This window comes from Gadus morhua, chromosome 3 (assembly GCF_902167405.1).
Source record: "Gadus morhua chromosome 3, gadMor3.0, whole genome shotgun sequence".
NCBI lineage: Eukaryota > Metazoa > Chordata > Actinopteri > Gadiformes > Gadidae > Gadus > Gadus morhua.
In genome coordinates, this window is record NC_044050.1 from 7,736,314 (window position 1) to 7,752,136 (window position 15,823).

The following is a 15,823-nucleotide window of genomic DNA, read 5'->3' on the forward strand; positions in this document are numbered from 1 at the left end:
AAGTCGTTTACATGACGATGTGCTTTCATGACCTATTAAAGAACAGGCAGTTCTAGAGGCGCAAAACGTGACTGGGCAAAAAAACATGGACCGCCTTCAATGTTCAACATCAGTAATCAGTTTCACGTGTTCATATGCACATTCATATTAGATTAATTACGCGTGGTCGAGATTAGATTCTGACGTGGAACGTCTCTTTAGACGTGGTAATCGAGGACTCCCGCCCGTTCTTTTGCATTGATCAGCACATTCAACCACTCGTCCTCTGAACCGAACCTTTCCTATCTTATCCGCCAAGTTCACTTTGGACGTTCGCAAGGAACCTGCACTTCAACCATGGTCCAAGAAGGTTAGGTTAGATACTTAAAGGACAAATCCGGTGTAAAATGGACCTGGGATATGTTTAATATGGTAACGAGTTGGCATGTTCGTTTTGGAGCAAAAAGGCGCATGTATACGCATTCTTCAGTTGGCTGTTGTTAGCCGATTCTTCCATAACGCTTCTAACTTGGAATGATGGGGGCATATGTGTTATGGTAACTAAATTGCTATCTTAAACCACTTATGATGCTAGAAGTAGCCTGACAATTCTTTGGTAGTAGCCTTTAATAAGGGTCTTAAAATATAAAACGAGGCATTGATAACTTTGTAAGTACAGACTTTATAAAAAGGACATTTTATACACACAATACCATCAGTAGTTCACCCGTCGATGCCATCTTGTTTTTGACCGATTTTTGCGTGTTGTTGATGCCGTGTTCATTTGGAAAAAAGTCAACCGAGTCAGGATTGCTTTGACTCACTTTATTTGGTAATGTTTTTGACTAGTCTCTATGAAGCAAAAGGAAGGGAATTGTATGAGCACGCATGGAGATACACTTAGTAGGGCATCAGAAGGATGCGTTACCTGGAGCGTTCTAGTCCCCTGGGCTATGTGTTGTGACTTATCTACTGGGCAGGCGTGGACTCATTTATGTGCTCTGATTTGCTAAACATGGTGCTGAACTCCCGCCCCCCTCGATACCCGTATGTGTCTTTATGCTGTCTTTTGCAGCTATGTGTTGACATTGCAACTTTGTTTGTGGCTATGTGCGGGAATTACACTTGTTCTTGTGGCCTTGAGCGTCTGGGTCTCTCGAACATCTTGACTGCTCGTATCTCTAGAATTGACACATGATGAATGGCCTCCTTTATGAGCTGGACGCCTCGATAGGCTCCGGAACCCTCCTTAGAATGGGAAAGAAGCTTCTTTTAATTGGCAAGGGCATATGTGGCCTTGGTATGAATGTGGGAATGACGTTACATTGACGGATGGCACAATCTCTGTGTTCGTCAATCTACTTATCGAGTCTTAAAAACAAGATTGAGACCCTTGAGAGTAGAGACTAGTAAGAGAGTGTTCAGCAGATACATAGATAAATGCATAGATATTATATATAGTTAGTATATGCTACACGTGAACCTTCTAAGATGGTGCAATTTGATTGGTTCGCTATCTCGGGATATTGGGCAATATCCCATGATTGACATCTCAAACTCGATATTGTTTTCATCGCAAAATGTCAGCTGATAACAACAAATCAACCTTTGGTTTCGGGAGCTATTCCCAACTATTCACTTCGTCTTTGGCGAATAATTGTTGACTTATAGGCCCTAGATAGAAAATAGCCTAGTCAAGTCTTTATCAATACCAAACTACACGTCGGGAATTCATTCAGGTGATTCGGCTCACCCAGTATAGCCTACAAGACCACACAGAGCAAGGGAGACAAGTCTGACCGGACATACACAAAATACATCACATTAAAACTAGACCCATGCGTTGATAGCTAGACAGATAGAAAGATAATTAAATATGTTATATTTTATAAATGATACACATATTTTGAGTGCTTTACGTACCCATTAATCAAAACTTCCGGTTAACCTGAACGTAGGCCTTTAAGACCCTTATTATAGTCTACTACCAAAGAAGTGTCGGGCTACTACTAAAAACAGCAAACTTAAGAATGCATATACATGCGCCTTTTTGCTCCCAAACGAACATCCCAACTCATACTAAACATATCCCAGATCCATTTTACACTGGATTTGTCCTTAAGCTTTCACGTCTTCACACTTGAAGCCAGTTTGAAATGGGATTTTGAAAGCCCCCTCAATGCGTAATACTTGGCAAGGTTGGATGATTTCTCAAAGGTTAATTATATATTCGGATGTTAGGTAAAATATAGTAGGCCTAAGTAGAACAAACAGGACTATTATTGTCATGTTTATAGGCCTACTAGATTTATATTGTTTGTTTTTGTGTGCGAATCCTATAATCTTAACCTCCCCCACTTCCTCTATCCCAACATTTACCGCCCCTTTATTCTAACCTTAACCTCCACCTAATATCCACTACATCCTAACTTCCTCCTCTCTCTATACTTACCTTAACCCCCCCTCTACCCTTTAACACATTGACCACCATTACTGGAGCTTTGGCAAACGTCTATGGAACACCCACCCACCTACCTACCTACCTACCTACCTAATGTTAACAAACACCAGCACCCAACTAGAATGTGTCACAGAATACACAAGAATACACATGTGTCAACATGGAAATCCATCGGACAGCAGCCTACAGCCACCAACTGGTTTACAGACCCTTATTTTTCCGTTCTGTGAAACACAACAAGGGAGTGACGTTTTTAACCGTTTGATAATCAAACGGACTACTTTAACTATTGCTAAAACCCTTTAGCAGTAATATGGGTCCCTTGTTGAAGGATGAGTCTTTGAGAGTCTGTTGAAATATGCTGACCTTAGCTGAACTGATCTGTCATGCTGACAGATCAGTGACTCAGGCCTCATGTGTCTATCTGCTGACTAAGTATTATGTTTTCTGTGTAATTGTTTGCCTGCTTAATGCAACAATGCATTTCACCTAGTGTCTCCGGTAATGTGGACGCCAGTGATTTTAGTTCTCAAACCTTTGCACCCATTTGGTCCATTGAGGTTCTATTGTCCTTAAATCCCTTTCTGTGACAAAAAGGGGGTATTGATGAGGAGAGCAGGAATTGAGCAGGAATTCTTGAGCAGGAATTTTATTTTTCTGTATTCAAACTGAGTGTAGCTTGGTAACATTTTGTCTTTGTCTTTATTTTCAAATGTTTTTTTGTAGTTTCGGCAGCCGTGAAATATTCATATTACAACACTCGAACGTAGAACGTTACACAATTATGATAAATTAGTTTGTGTGCTGAATGAACAAGTTTAGTTTAACAAGTCCAACAAGCCTGATGGTGCACCAATGGTTCAACCTGTGCTTAATGTTTTAAATGTATCTTAAGTTTGTTGCCTACCTCAAATCAATATTGCAAATGCTGTACTTTATTTGCTGACCCTCCAATGACATGTCTCTGTTTTTCACTGTATGTCTCACATCTTTAAAATATATGTAATGGCCAGTTGGATGTCTAGTGATTTTATGGCATTTGAAGTGAGACGTGTGAATTGGTGATTATGATTTCCTTCTTAAAATTCTATAGATTCAAGCGAGGGAAGACCGAGACACCATGCAAACTTTTGCCTATGAAGCCACCACTTCCTGGTTCCGGTAACAACACATGACAGTGACACTCAGAGGCCGTGCATTAAAAATATATTATGATGCCAATTTATACAAACAACTGGTCAATATACTCAAATAGTACAAATAAATGGTACACAGACAGTGTGGTGTACGGCATGTGACATACTGTTGTGTATGAATGCATTTATATCATCACTATTTCACATTGTGCATCGTGGTTTTCATTGTGAGAGGGTCCGGCAGAGGTTGAGGTCTTAATGCAAATGTGCTGTCATTTACAGTTTATTTATGTCATTTATAGGTGATCAAGGGGCCTCTGTAAGTCAGTCCCACCAGGGTCCAGCACTTTGAAGACTTTAGAACACGGCTCACCTCTAATTAAACGTACAGTTAGGATTAACGCAACACCCTCTGCACATAAGACGGGGTTAGACTGATCGTCATGAGATTGTTTTCATATTGGAAGCAGCAAGGTTACAACTACTATTTAAACTTCAGTCATAACTCCAACCCTATTTGATATACTTGCAAAGTTTATCCAGGCGTCAAAAATCATGATGAAGTTAAACCTACCTAACATCCCCATAAAGTTCTAACCAAGTTGCATCATGACATTTAAACCATGCAAGCACTATGTTGGCTACATTATATTGATAGAGGTGTTGAAGATGCTAAAAGTCCATGTCACCGTCATTCTATCCAAATGGTGGTTTGAACTTCACAATTGTAACTTGCGGCTATTTTTACTATTATTCATGCTGTTTAATGGTGGATGAACACGTGGACAGTGAATCAGGCCTTGTGATTGCCCACAGCCAAAGAGAGAAGAAACTATCTGAGGTACTACTGAGGCTTTCTGTTGGATATGGACGACGTGGAAGACTCCAGTGACCAAGAGCTGAGCACCACGGTGACGCACAAGGTGCATGTCTGACTCTAAGAGCTGATTCTAGATCACAATTATGTCTACTTGTTCTCTTACTGCACCTTCATTTACAATTAATGGTCACCAAATGTATAAATATATAAATAGCTTGATCAAACCTTTTCAGGAATCAGATGCCCCACAAAACAAGATGAGACAATTCTGCAGTAAGCAAACACTTACTTCATCTTATGTGGAAAACAAGTGTTGCAAAAGTTTCAGTCTGGTCTGATTTATACTAAGTGTTTCATGGCCATGGGAAGATTTGATAGAGGCAAATCTCTAAGTCAAGCGAAGTACAAAGAATATACAGGGGTTTTGAAAGGATGCGCATAAGGTAGTTAGTCCGTACTGTCATAACCACAGGTGAAAAGAGCGATACAATATGCCATTAGGGACACATATTTGGTCACGTGCTTGCATGTATTTGTATGACGCATATGAAGCAGTATGTATTATACTTATTACTATGTATTATTTTTTAAGACTGAGCAAACAGAATAGGGGAATGGTAGCAATGTTCCTGGTGATGAGCCTCTAAACCCCTGAGCTATTCAATAAATGACTGGTTGCAGTTAACGGCAGAGAGGAGCCGTGCAGCCCTAGCCCCCCCTCAGCATGCAGAGTCCAGGCCTCGAGGGACGGATGGAGAGATGGAGGAGAGGAGAAGGTGAATCCCCAGAATGTACAAATGCAATGCATGAAGTATCCCTCAACGACATGGGAAATGGCAGGCAGGCTAGCAGATGAGGCTAAATTAGCTTACATGTTATATATGCGTTTATTAATGACTGTAAAACTATCTATTCAGTATAATTGTAACGCATATTTAGTCTTCTATGAATTGTGAAATTACGTGAAAACACATATCTGCTTCTGTATTTTGAATATGTACTCTAGTATGGCACTGAAGAGAACCTATTGGATACCGGTTCTCCAGCAGAGGGCACACTGGAGGTAACTGTTGATGAAGGAATGCTGACCTTATGCACCACATGGTTTGTTTCACAGAAAGAACAGATCTCAATCTATCATAGTTCATGTAGGTCCTCATTTGTGGTTTGGTCCGAAACCCTGGTTCGACCACAAATACATACCTTGAAGCCTGGCAAGATGGATTCTCACTTGATCATGATCTCGTGAATCCAGCAGCCTCACATGATAAAAGTAATACACCGTGCATGTTATGCAATATATTGAGCTTGCATGAATATATGTCATTTGTTTCATTTTATTAGTATTTCCTGCTCATTCCTATGTATAGTATGTACGTGTGAAGTATATATAAAGTAACAACCAAGTTGTACTCAAATCTCATCTGTAGAATAGTGCTTAGTTAGATGTAATGTCAAATTATCTTCAGGCAAAATTATAGATTTAACAGTAGATTATAATGTTTGTTCATTGTTTGGAATTCAGTTTCCATTTTCCTGTTTTGTGTTCTCTCTGTTTTTCCATGCAGGAACCCCTGTAGTCCCTTATCTGATTACTGGGTCTATCTCAATGAAAAACACAATTCATTTGATTCCACCGTCACTAGCAACCATGACTTTGTTACCACCAAGAGCCCAGTGAACTACACAGAGGGCGTGACCTCTTTCTCCGGTCCAGAGACGGACCAGGCCAGTGTCAGCCACTCCTCTGAGTGTGGGGACGTCAGTGGTGCTGATCTTGTAGTGGTCACCGCTGCTGCTCATCTACACCTTATGGGGGACTCTCTGGCCTTGATTGGCCATGAGCTTCAGGAGACAGATGTGAGTTTTATGGGTGAAAAAAAAACCAATATTCTAATGTATTCATTTCTACTACTAACTACTATCTAACTCATTTACTATATTAGTGGATCTAATGGTCAATTTGATCCTTAAAATGAATTGAATTATATGTATGAATGTATGTATGCATGTGTGTGTATGTATATATGTGTGTGTGTATATATGTATGTGTGTATATGAGTGTATGTGTGCGCATATATATATATATATATATATATATATATATATATATATATATATATATATATATATATATTTGGACATTATGAATGCGAATACAATTGAAGAAATTATGACAATAACATGAGCCCATTAATTTGAGGCGATGATTGTAATCAGGGAACTGTACAATTGTAACATAAATTTGTTTTGTTTTTTTATTCGACATGCATACACCACCCTTCAATCTTCATCTGATGATTTAGCAAATCGCCGGATATAAAAACGGAAACTATTTGATTAACTTCAAACAACAACACACTCATATAGACCAAATGTACAATCCCAGACAAACGTGGGGACGAGATAGGAAGGGGATGGACTCTAGCTAGTCTAGACTAGAGCAGTGATTCTCAATAGGTGTCTTGTGACCCATAAGTGGGTTGCAAGGCATATGCCAAACCTTGATCATTAGAAAGAATAACACAAGTAAACTAATGTTTAAAGAAAAAAAAATCAAGGGCTTACTAATTAATTGATCCCCAAATTAGTGCAGCATTTTGATCGTCCCATGTTTTTAACAGTGCACCATTACATTTTTGATATCTGCAATATTGGTAAATAATTATTGACTAATCACACCTGTGTATCCTGTGAGGCGAGACCAGTGTACCAGTGTTGTAAATAATGTCAGTGTGCACCGTTTACTGGCCCGGCTTGATGTTTCCTGCAGAAGGCGGTGTGTGCCAGCAGCAGCATGTCTCTGCTCATGGACTCCATGCTGTGTGCCCTGGTGCCCCTAGTCTCCCTCACCGCCCTCATGCCCGAGTTCAGTGGCGTCCCGCAACACACGCTGGTAGGGACCCCAACAGGGAATAGACACGTGCATATGTATGCCCCACGTCAACAAACATGTCTGTGCACACTCAACCCACATCGACCCATACTCTATGTATGTACTGATTTACTTTCGTACGCACATACTCACAAGCATGTACACATTCACACACACTGTCATGTTGGTGTTTCAGAATAAGAGTCTTAATGGTGTTCTTTCCCTTCTATAAAGGTTGATGCTATGGAAAACATAGCCTATATGATGCCGGGCCTTTGAGGGACAGGCAGGCTAACGGGCTAAGACTATCACTTCACTTCACTGTCACATGTCCCACATGTAACTGCTAAAAAAGAAAGTGTGTGTGTGTGTGTGTGTGTGTGTGTGTGTGTGTGTGTGTGTGTGTGTGTGTGTGTTGTGTGTGTGTGTGTGTGTGTGTGTGTGTGTGTGTGTGTGTGTGTGTGTGTGTGTGTGTGTGTGTGTTTTTCTTCTTGTGGTTCTGCGCAACCAACCTATAGTTCTGATCTGGACCCAGAGCAGGATCTGTTCCCTGGTCGAACAGCAGGTATCATTTGAAATAGTTGTGTTCAACTGACCGACCTGCGATTAGGTAGGAGTTGTTCAACCCCACCCCATCCCCACAGGTGTGGATGGGACACACATCTCACGGCCAACAGGTTCTCCACCCTATCAAGGAATGTTTTACAGCCTGATGACTAAAAGTGAAAAATAAAATCGCATCATTCTGTGGGTGTGTTGAAAAGTGATTAAACTAAATGGGAGTGGCTTAACAGGTTTAAGCCTGAGTCTGCAAGGTTACACCAGGAAAAACAAGTCACATAGGTGTCAAGTTGGTTAGAGAGTCGGGTATATCTCAAGAGACGGGTCTAGTAAAGAGTTTTGGGAATGAAAGAGATAACCATACTGCATTAAAGCTCAACTGCTCTCAACATACAAGAAGACAAAGGATCAACCGAGAGAGACCCCTACAACCATGGGTAAGTGTCTTTTCATATGTTAGTATGTTTTATCCTAGTTGACACAGTCTGTAAACTGTTTTTTCAGTTGTGATCTATGTTTTATACTATAACTTACTAAGAATATACTTACTAAGAATATTATCACAGTGTTCACAGTGTTGTCATTTCGACCTATGTAGTAGGACACGCATGAAAACATGGAGGATATATTCTTAGTGTTCTCATTCTCAGGCTGTGCGGTTTACTATTGTATTTATTGGTTTAACCCAGTTTTACGTTGTAGCAGAAACATGTTTTCTCTGCCCTGTTATGTTTGTATTCAATATTCTGCGAAGCTGCAGGTCTGTTTGGGCTTGTTCTTTTCTCTGTGTTCTCTGATTGGCGTATCATTCCTGCTGGCATAGCAATGCTTATCAAACTAAACGTCCTGGTCAAAGTAGAGAATGCAGCCGGACAGGATTGGCAAGGTGTGGCATACGGGCAAACAAATTCACCCAGACAATGCAGTGGAGAAAAAACGGTGAAAAGCCTGTTTATTTGATGACGGATTCAGTGTGACGTTATTGGTCTAATCAGTGAATACCTTTTTTGTTCTTTGTGACTCAAGCAGAAACCAAAGTTTGTAGCCTAAGATGACATTCTATCGGTCCATGAATGTGTAAGATATGTTCATCACAGTACTGAAAACATACCCGGGCTAGATTACTTGAAGAAAGATAATTTAAAGAAAGGGCCTTTATTTAGCTGGATCCAATTTATAGATAATCTCTGTCCAATCTTAATTAAGTAAGAAGAGCAGAAGAAGTGCGTGTGTCAAACAAGCCTGAGGCCCAAGTTAAATTTCTGAGCAAACAAATATTGCATATTAAATATTTGAATGATGTAAATAGAGTCTGCAACAAGTCCTAGTAGCAAACTCATTTTTTTTACTCTTCTCCTCATGATCTATTATAACGTTTAAAGGTAAAACACTTGCGTTATAAAATTAAAATGCTTCATTTTGAGAGGCATGTAACGTACCAATCTTAATTTGTAAATGATGAACCATCTCTAAATAACCATTACTACATCATTGCAATAGGATGCACCTAGCAGGGAGGAGACAGGCCTTGAACACACAGTCTGACTAAGAAGCTGATCTGCTGCTTTGCACTCACACAAAGCTCTCACTTTCACTACGCTACCAGGTCTCATTTAAACAATCCACTTCCCCCCACCTCCAGCCACATCGGGCTACCCCTCCACCTCAGAACTGACGCTGGTTCTTCTCGGGACCCTCGGCTGTGGAAAGACTGCCTCGGCGGACACCATTCTGGGCCAGGTGGCCGCCGCTTCCCCCTCCTCCTTCGGCTCCTCATCCAGGGTCTGCCACCGGCGGCAGGGCATGTCCGAGGGCCGCAAGGTGACGGTGGTGGAGGCTCCCCGCTGGTACTGGAACGGCCAGCAGGTGGAGGAGAGCGTGAGGGAGGAGAGCCAGCGTGCGCTGCAGCTGGCCGCGCCGGGGCCCCATGCCTTCCTGCTGCTCATCCCCGTCTGCCAGTTCACAGAGGTGGGTGGTGCGGCCGGCTCCACCTGTTAGGGCTGCTTGATTATGGAAAAAATCATAATCACGAGGATTTGGGTAAAATTTGAAATCCCGATTATTATTGAAAATAAGATGCATTTATTCAGCAATTCCTTCCAAATAAACCACTGAATTGTAATTGAACTTTGAAATTTAAGAAATACACAAAATGTTCAAATAGAAAATGTTAAAAAATAAATAATGTACAAATATGTAAAACAGATGTGCGAAGGTTAGGCTAATAATAAAAAAAATATTTTCTTCTTGATTATTTTAGTTTGGAGATTGTGTGACCAAAAATCGTAATATTTCCGCAGTGTTATAAATTGAAAAGACTATATAAATAATAAGATGTATAATAACCTTCCCGCCAAATACAAGCTCGGCGTTTGGCTCCATTGATTACAGGCTGTATTCGTACTCTTGTTATTGAGTCTCCTATCCTCTGATTCGTGTTCCCAGGTGGAGGGGCGTGTCCCTGTGGAAATGAAAGAAGTGTTCGGTCCGGAGGTCCTGAAACACACCCTGGTCCTTCTCACCTGTGGAGACTACCTGGCAGGACAGACGGAGGAGGTGAACAGCTTTTATTCAATCTATTTTGATCATGGACCCATATTCAATTACCATACACCAATTAGAAATGCAGTGCACACATCCTTAAAGGTCTTGGGACACTTTTGATAAATTCATCATTCAGCTGACGCAAAGCTGACTGACTGATATGGCATTTCCAAATAAATAACATTTGAATGATTTCTCCTAAATATTGTCCACGGCATCTTTTAATCTTCCACCATTAATTAACAAATAAACTATAGCTAGAGGATACAAATGTGGGTGTTTTTTCCCAACAAAGGAAACTGACTGAAACGGCCTTGTTTCCATGCAGATATACCTGCAGGGAGAGGACCCGGGTCTGAGGGAGGTGATTGGCCGCTGTGGTGGGCGTTACCACATCATCAACAACCGCCAGCGACATGACAGGCAACAGGTCCGCACCCTGTTGGACAAGGTGAGCTGGAGAAACCATGACAAAGGCGGAGGAATGAGGAACAAGGAACACGTTAACGCGACGGTTTCTGTTTCTGCTCACCTTTTGAGAAAGGACTTTTTATATGTTCTTGTCATACTGTAGTCTAGACTAGTAGTCTAGTTAGGTCACAATATTGATGTCAGGCTAATCAATTCCAATTGAGGAATACAAGTGAGTTACATAACAATGAAACAAAAATTATATAAATTAAACATCCAACTACATTCTATGAATTCCTGATCATACGTATCGGACAAATAGGGAAAAATAATGTGATGATACCATCCCGACGAATGTTGATGAACAAGTTAAGCCTTTGTCTCTACACGGAACTATAAGACGCGTCTTACAGTTCCCGCGATGGGGGTCATCATCTTTGACTGAAACATACCCCATAATCCTCGGTCAACAGGTCGAGGTCATGGTAGCCATGAATGGGGGAGCCTACGTGCAGACCAGCCCACAGAGGGGGGTGAAGGACCAAACCCCGTCCCAGAAACAGCCGCCCAAGACGAGGGAGAGCTTCCGACTGTTGGAGGAGAAGAAGGCAGCGCTGAGGGATACCACTGACTACCAGGAGCCGCCAGTAGCGGTCGGTCGGCGGGGCACAGACATGACCATGAAACCTGAGTTCCTGAGGCTTGAGGGTCTATTGATCAGTGAGGCGTTAGGGACGCAGAGATCTCCACCTCGCCATGGCAACGGACTGGATGGCATGTACAGCTCCGTCATCGACGGCTCTGTTCTGGACCAGCTGAATGCAGGTAAATTACATGTTATATTCTACGATATAAGACGTATGTTCTTACCTGTAAAGAATGGCATGACTTTACAAAGCCCAAGCCTAATTAAACATGCTATACTGTCTTTCAACAGCAGAGCGCGCCACAGTGCCACAGATATCCAAGGTCAAGCCGAATGAGAAAACGATCCAAACTTGTAAGTGTCTCTTGAACTGTGTATTTAATACTCAGGTTCAGATCAGGTTTGCACATTCCAGGTAGCGATTCTGACTTGATGTCCTTCCTTATGTCTCCCAGCTTACCAGGAGATCAACAGCATCAGAGTGCAATCCTCCCACCAGACCTCTCCCTCCTTCTCCTCTCCACAGTCCCCCAGCTCTGGCTCTTCATCATCACTACTAGCCTCTTCCTCATCTCCATCCCGACTGCCCCCCTCATCCTCATCTTCGTCACAACTCCCCTCCTCTTCCTCATCTTCATCACAGCTGCCCTCCTCCTCTTCCTTGTCTTCATCAAAACAAACCTTCTCCTCTTCCTCGTCTAAATCACAACTGCCCTCCTCCTCTTCCTCGTCTAAATCACAACTGCCCTCCTCCTCTTCCTCGTCTAAATCACAACTACCCTCCTCCTCTTCCTTGCCTCAATCACAACTGCCCTCCCCCTCTTCCCTGTCTCAATCACAACAGCCTTCCTCTTCTTTGACCTCGTCCTACCCCATGTCTTCCTCTCCGGAGCTGCGTCTGGTGTTGCTTGGCAACTCTGGCGTTGGGAAGAGTGCGGCGGGAAACAGCATTCTGGGTAAAGAGGAGTTTGAGACGCGGCCCAACAGCCTGGTGGCTGTCACGCAGCAATGTGAGAAGAGGAGGGCACTGGTCGCGGGCAGGAAGGTCAGTTTTACCTCACTTCAGTCTCCACTCAGAGGTGATGATCCTCACTTCAGTCTCCACTCAGAGGTGATGATCCTCACTTCAGTCTCCAATCAGAGGTGATGATCCTCACTTCAGTCTCCAATCAGAGGAGGTATTCCTCACTTTAGTCTCTTCTCAGATGTTCCTAAATTCAGTCTCTATTGGGATTGACAGAGATGACACTCAACTCTCTTTGGAAAAGGGGACATTGGCAGGCAGGCAGTGAGTGAATAGATTGGGCAATAACCATAGGCTTTCATTGTATGGCCCGGAATCCCGATAGTATTTCTAAAATACTGCTTCTGTTGTAGGTTACTACTAAATTAAATTAAATTTGGAGTGGTACTTTGTAGTGCAAATACTTGATTTAACTTTCAAGTTGTAGTTCAACTTTCCCATCTGTGCTGAATCTTGGATCATTAAACAGTTACTGTAAATTTTTCTTAAAAACTAAATATTAATTTTTCTAACCCTCTGCCCTTTTCTGTGTCTCTGTCGCGCCGTCTCCTCACCACCACTAGGTGGCAGTCATTGACACCCCGGACTGGTTCCACGCAGAGTGTTCCCCGGACGAGGTGCGCGCCCAGATCTCCTCCTGCGTGGCCCTGTCCTCCCCGGGGCCCCACGCCTTCCTGCTGTGTGTGCCCCTGGACCGGCCGGCCCGCTCGGAGCTGCAGGCCCTCGGGGTCCTGGAGGCCGTGTTCGGGGTGGAGGCGGTCCGCATGCACACCCTGCTCCTCTTCACCCAGGCTGACCAGCTGCGGGCCAACGGCAAAATGGGCGGGGGCAGCGACGTGGAGGCTTACATCGGCGCCGAGCGGGCGGACCTGGTGAAGCTGGTGGAGAGGTGCGGAGACCGCTTCCACGTGCTGGAGAGGGGGCCCGGGGGGGCCGGGGAGCGCAGCGTGAACCAGCTCCTGGAGAGGGTGGAGCAGACGGTGCTCGAGGCGGGGGGCGGGTGCTACTCCTGCCCGGCCTTCCAGGAGGCGGAGGAGCGGGTGAGGCAGAGACAGCGGGAGATCGCCCACGAGAGGAGGGGCGGCCGGGGGGAGCAGGGGGAGCCCTGGGCCGGACGGCCCCCCATGCAGACGCTGCCCGAGGCCGACGAGGACCAGGAGGACATCGCCGAGGCGAGGGACGAGGCGGAGAGGACGGTGGGCGCCATGCGGCTGGAGAGCCTGCCGCCCATCACCGCCTCCACCCTCAGCCCCTCCCTCATGAGCTCCATGAGGGAGATGGTGGAGTCCACGGCCATTTGGCTCCCCAAGATGCTCTCGGACAGCTCCGTGATGGTGGGCGACGGGGTGAAGAAGGTGGCCCAGAGTCCGGTGTGGGGGAAGATGGGAACTGGAGCCAAGGATGTCCAGAGAATGGTTGCCGATAGCTCGGTGTGGGAGAGGGTAAGGTCCGGAGCCGGTGGGGTCACCCAGCCCATGGCCGATAGCGCTGTGTGGGAGAAGATCGGGGCGACCAAGGTCCCCGGGTTGATGTCGGGCAGTTCCTCAGCACTCAGATCTCGAGCCAAACTGGTCGCCGACAGTGCCATGTGGGGAAAAGTTGGATCCGGAGCAAAATCTGGGGCCAAATTAATGTCTAACGGTTCCATATGGGTCGGGTCCGGGGCCAAGAGTTTGGCGCAGAGTCCCGTCTGGGGACAGGTTGGGTCTGGGGCCAAAAGCGGAGCCAAGATGATGGCAGACGGTTCTGTACGTGTTGGTGCTGGTCTCGGAGAAGGGGTGAAGAAGGTGGCACGGAGCCCGGTATGGGGCAAGATGGGATCCGGGGCCAAAGCCGGGGCCATAATGGTGTCCGAGAGCCCCGTCTGGGAGAAAATGCTGACCGAGGCTAAGAAGGTGCCCATGGTAGTCGCAGGGGGGGCGTTACTGGGTCTGCTGCTCGGGGTTGTTTTGGGAGGTGTGCTAGGGGGCGCTATAGGGGCCGCTACTGGATCTGCGATAACTGAAGTTGGCCGGAGAAAATTTAGCAAAGACGGAAATTCAGTTCATCAAATGCAAAGTGGAGGTATGGGAAATATCATGATGGAAGGAGAGCAGTCACTACTACAAAGTGGCCAACAGCGTTTTAAAGCACAGTGACACCAAGAATGTTCAAAAGAGCATTCATGTGTTTGTTTTATATATATAGATCTATAGATGTATAGATATATATATTGTGCACAGCATTGTTTTATGCAATAAATGCTGATGAATGTAAATTTGTAGTATACCATACAATTGTTTATCTTTCCCTGTAAACCGATCAGATATTCATTGCTTTGGAACGGAAATTCATCTCAATGTGGTAATAATGGACAGCAATAATTGTATTATAATGCACAACATATTATATTGTGCATTATCTTTTGTGGATCAATATGGATCCAATATCGAAATATTTTAATTGACCTTACTGCTTGAATAAAGAATGCAAAAATGATTGAGATGATTGACCAGTTCTTTCATTGTTTAATTCAATAGTAGGACGTGTACTTCGGAAGAAAATTCACATTATAGCACTTTACAATATTACCGATACAACAATTGAGAAATATGTACTATGAAGGACTGTAAATACAAAGCTTTCAGCCACTTCATGGACTTCATGGAATTACTCAGTACTATCTCCCATACTCCACACACACACACACACACACACACACACACACACACACACACACACACACACACACACACACACACACACACACACACACACACACACACACACACACACACAGACAAAACCTGACCGGTAATCCATGAAAACGCTAAACACACGGGTTCATGGGGGAATTGAATGTTTATCTTTACATGCATAGATTCCTGTAAATCTGAATGCAGTGAAAAGCCTTGCATCTGTTTTGCACCAACTGAAACTGTTAATTGACAACAACCCCTTGACCTCTGAGGTTCCTGTGGTTTTGGAGAGGGGGGCGGGGGGGGGGGGGGGGGGTGGCCCAAGTTGTGCAAGCAGCTACAGGGGCTTTCGAGAGAGCTGTGGTCTGGCTTTCCTTTTGTCTCCTGTCCCTCATGCCAAGCGGTTAACGCACACACACAAACACACGCACACAACCAACTGTGGTTGTTTCCTGGCCTGCTGACACACACCATCATCCATACATCCTAGACCTCTGCTGTCTCTCACACATACGCACACATGCACACACGCACACACACACACTACTGAAACAGAGAAATGTAATATATATACAGTAAGTCACCATGCATATATCTATTATATAAAAAAATAAAATGATGCAAGTAAAAAATAATCATATTATTATAATGAATAAGTCAACCTATTAGCAAAGCATATTCAGTGATT

General features: G+C 44.0%; 1 protein-coding gene across 7 annotated transcripts; it reads left to right on the forward strand.

The window, feature by feature from the left end:
- The first annotated feature begins 75 nt into the window (after positions 1-75).
- Positions 76-14,939, forward strand: LOC115540241 (uncharacterized). 7 transcript variants are annotated; one of them, XM_030351371.1, is made up of 16 exons: positions 76-349; positions 3,534-3,601; positions 4,393-4,499; positions 4,630-4,669; positions 5,078-5,172; positions 5,403-5,459; positions 5,965-6,256; positions 7,170-7,388; positions 7,506-8,269; positions 9,475-9,800; positions 10,278-10,388; positions 10,705-10,827; positions 11,261-11,612; positions 11,725-11,787; positions 11,889-12,478; positions 13,021-14,939. In XM_030351371.1, the coding sequence occupies exons 9-16, from the start codon at positions 8,266-8,268 to the stop codon at positions 14,593-14,595; spliced, it is 3,144 nt and encodes a 1,047-aa protein (XP_030207231.1). In that variant the 5' UTR covers positions 76-349; positions 3,534-3,601; positions 4,393-4,499; positions 4,630-4,669; positions 5,078-5,172; positions 5,403-5,459; positions 5,965-6,256; positions 7,170-7,388; positions 7,506-8,265; the 3' UTR covers positions 14,596-14,939. The 7 variants fall into 7 exon arrangements, with proteins under 7 accessions (XP_030207231.1, XP_030207229.1, XP_030207228.1 ...); XM_030351369.1 differs by having other exon boundaries at positions 7,170-7,292; XM_030351368.1 differs by having other exon boundaries at positions 7,170-8,269.
- Positions 14,940-15,823: the final 884 nt, after the last annotated feature.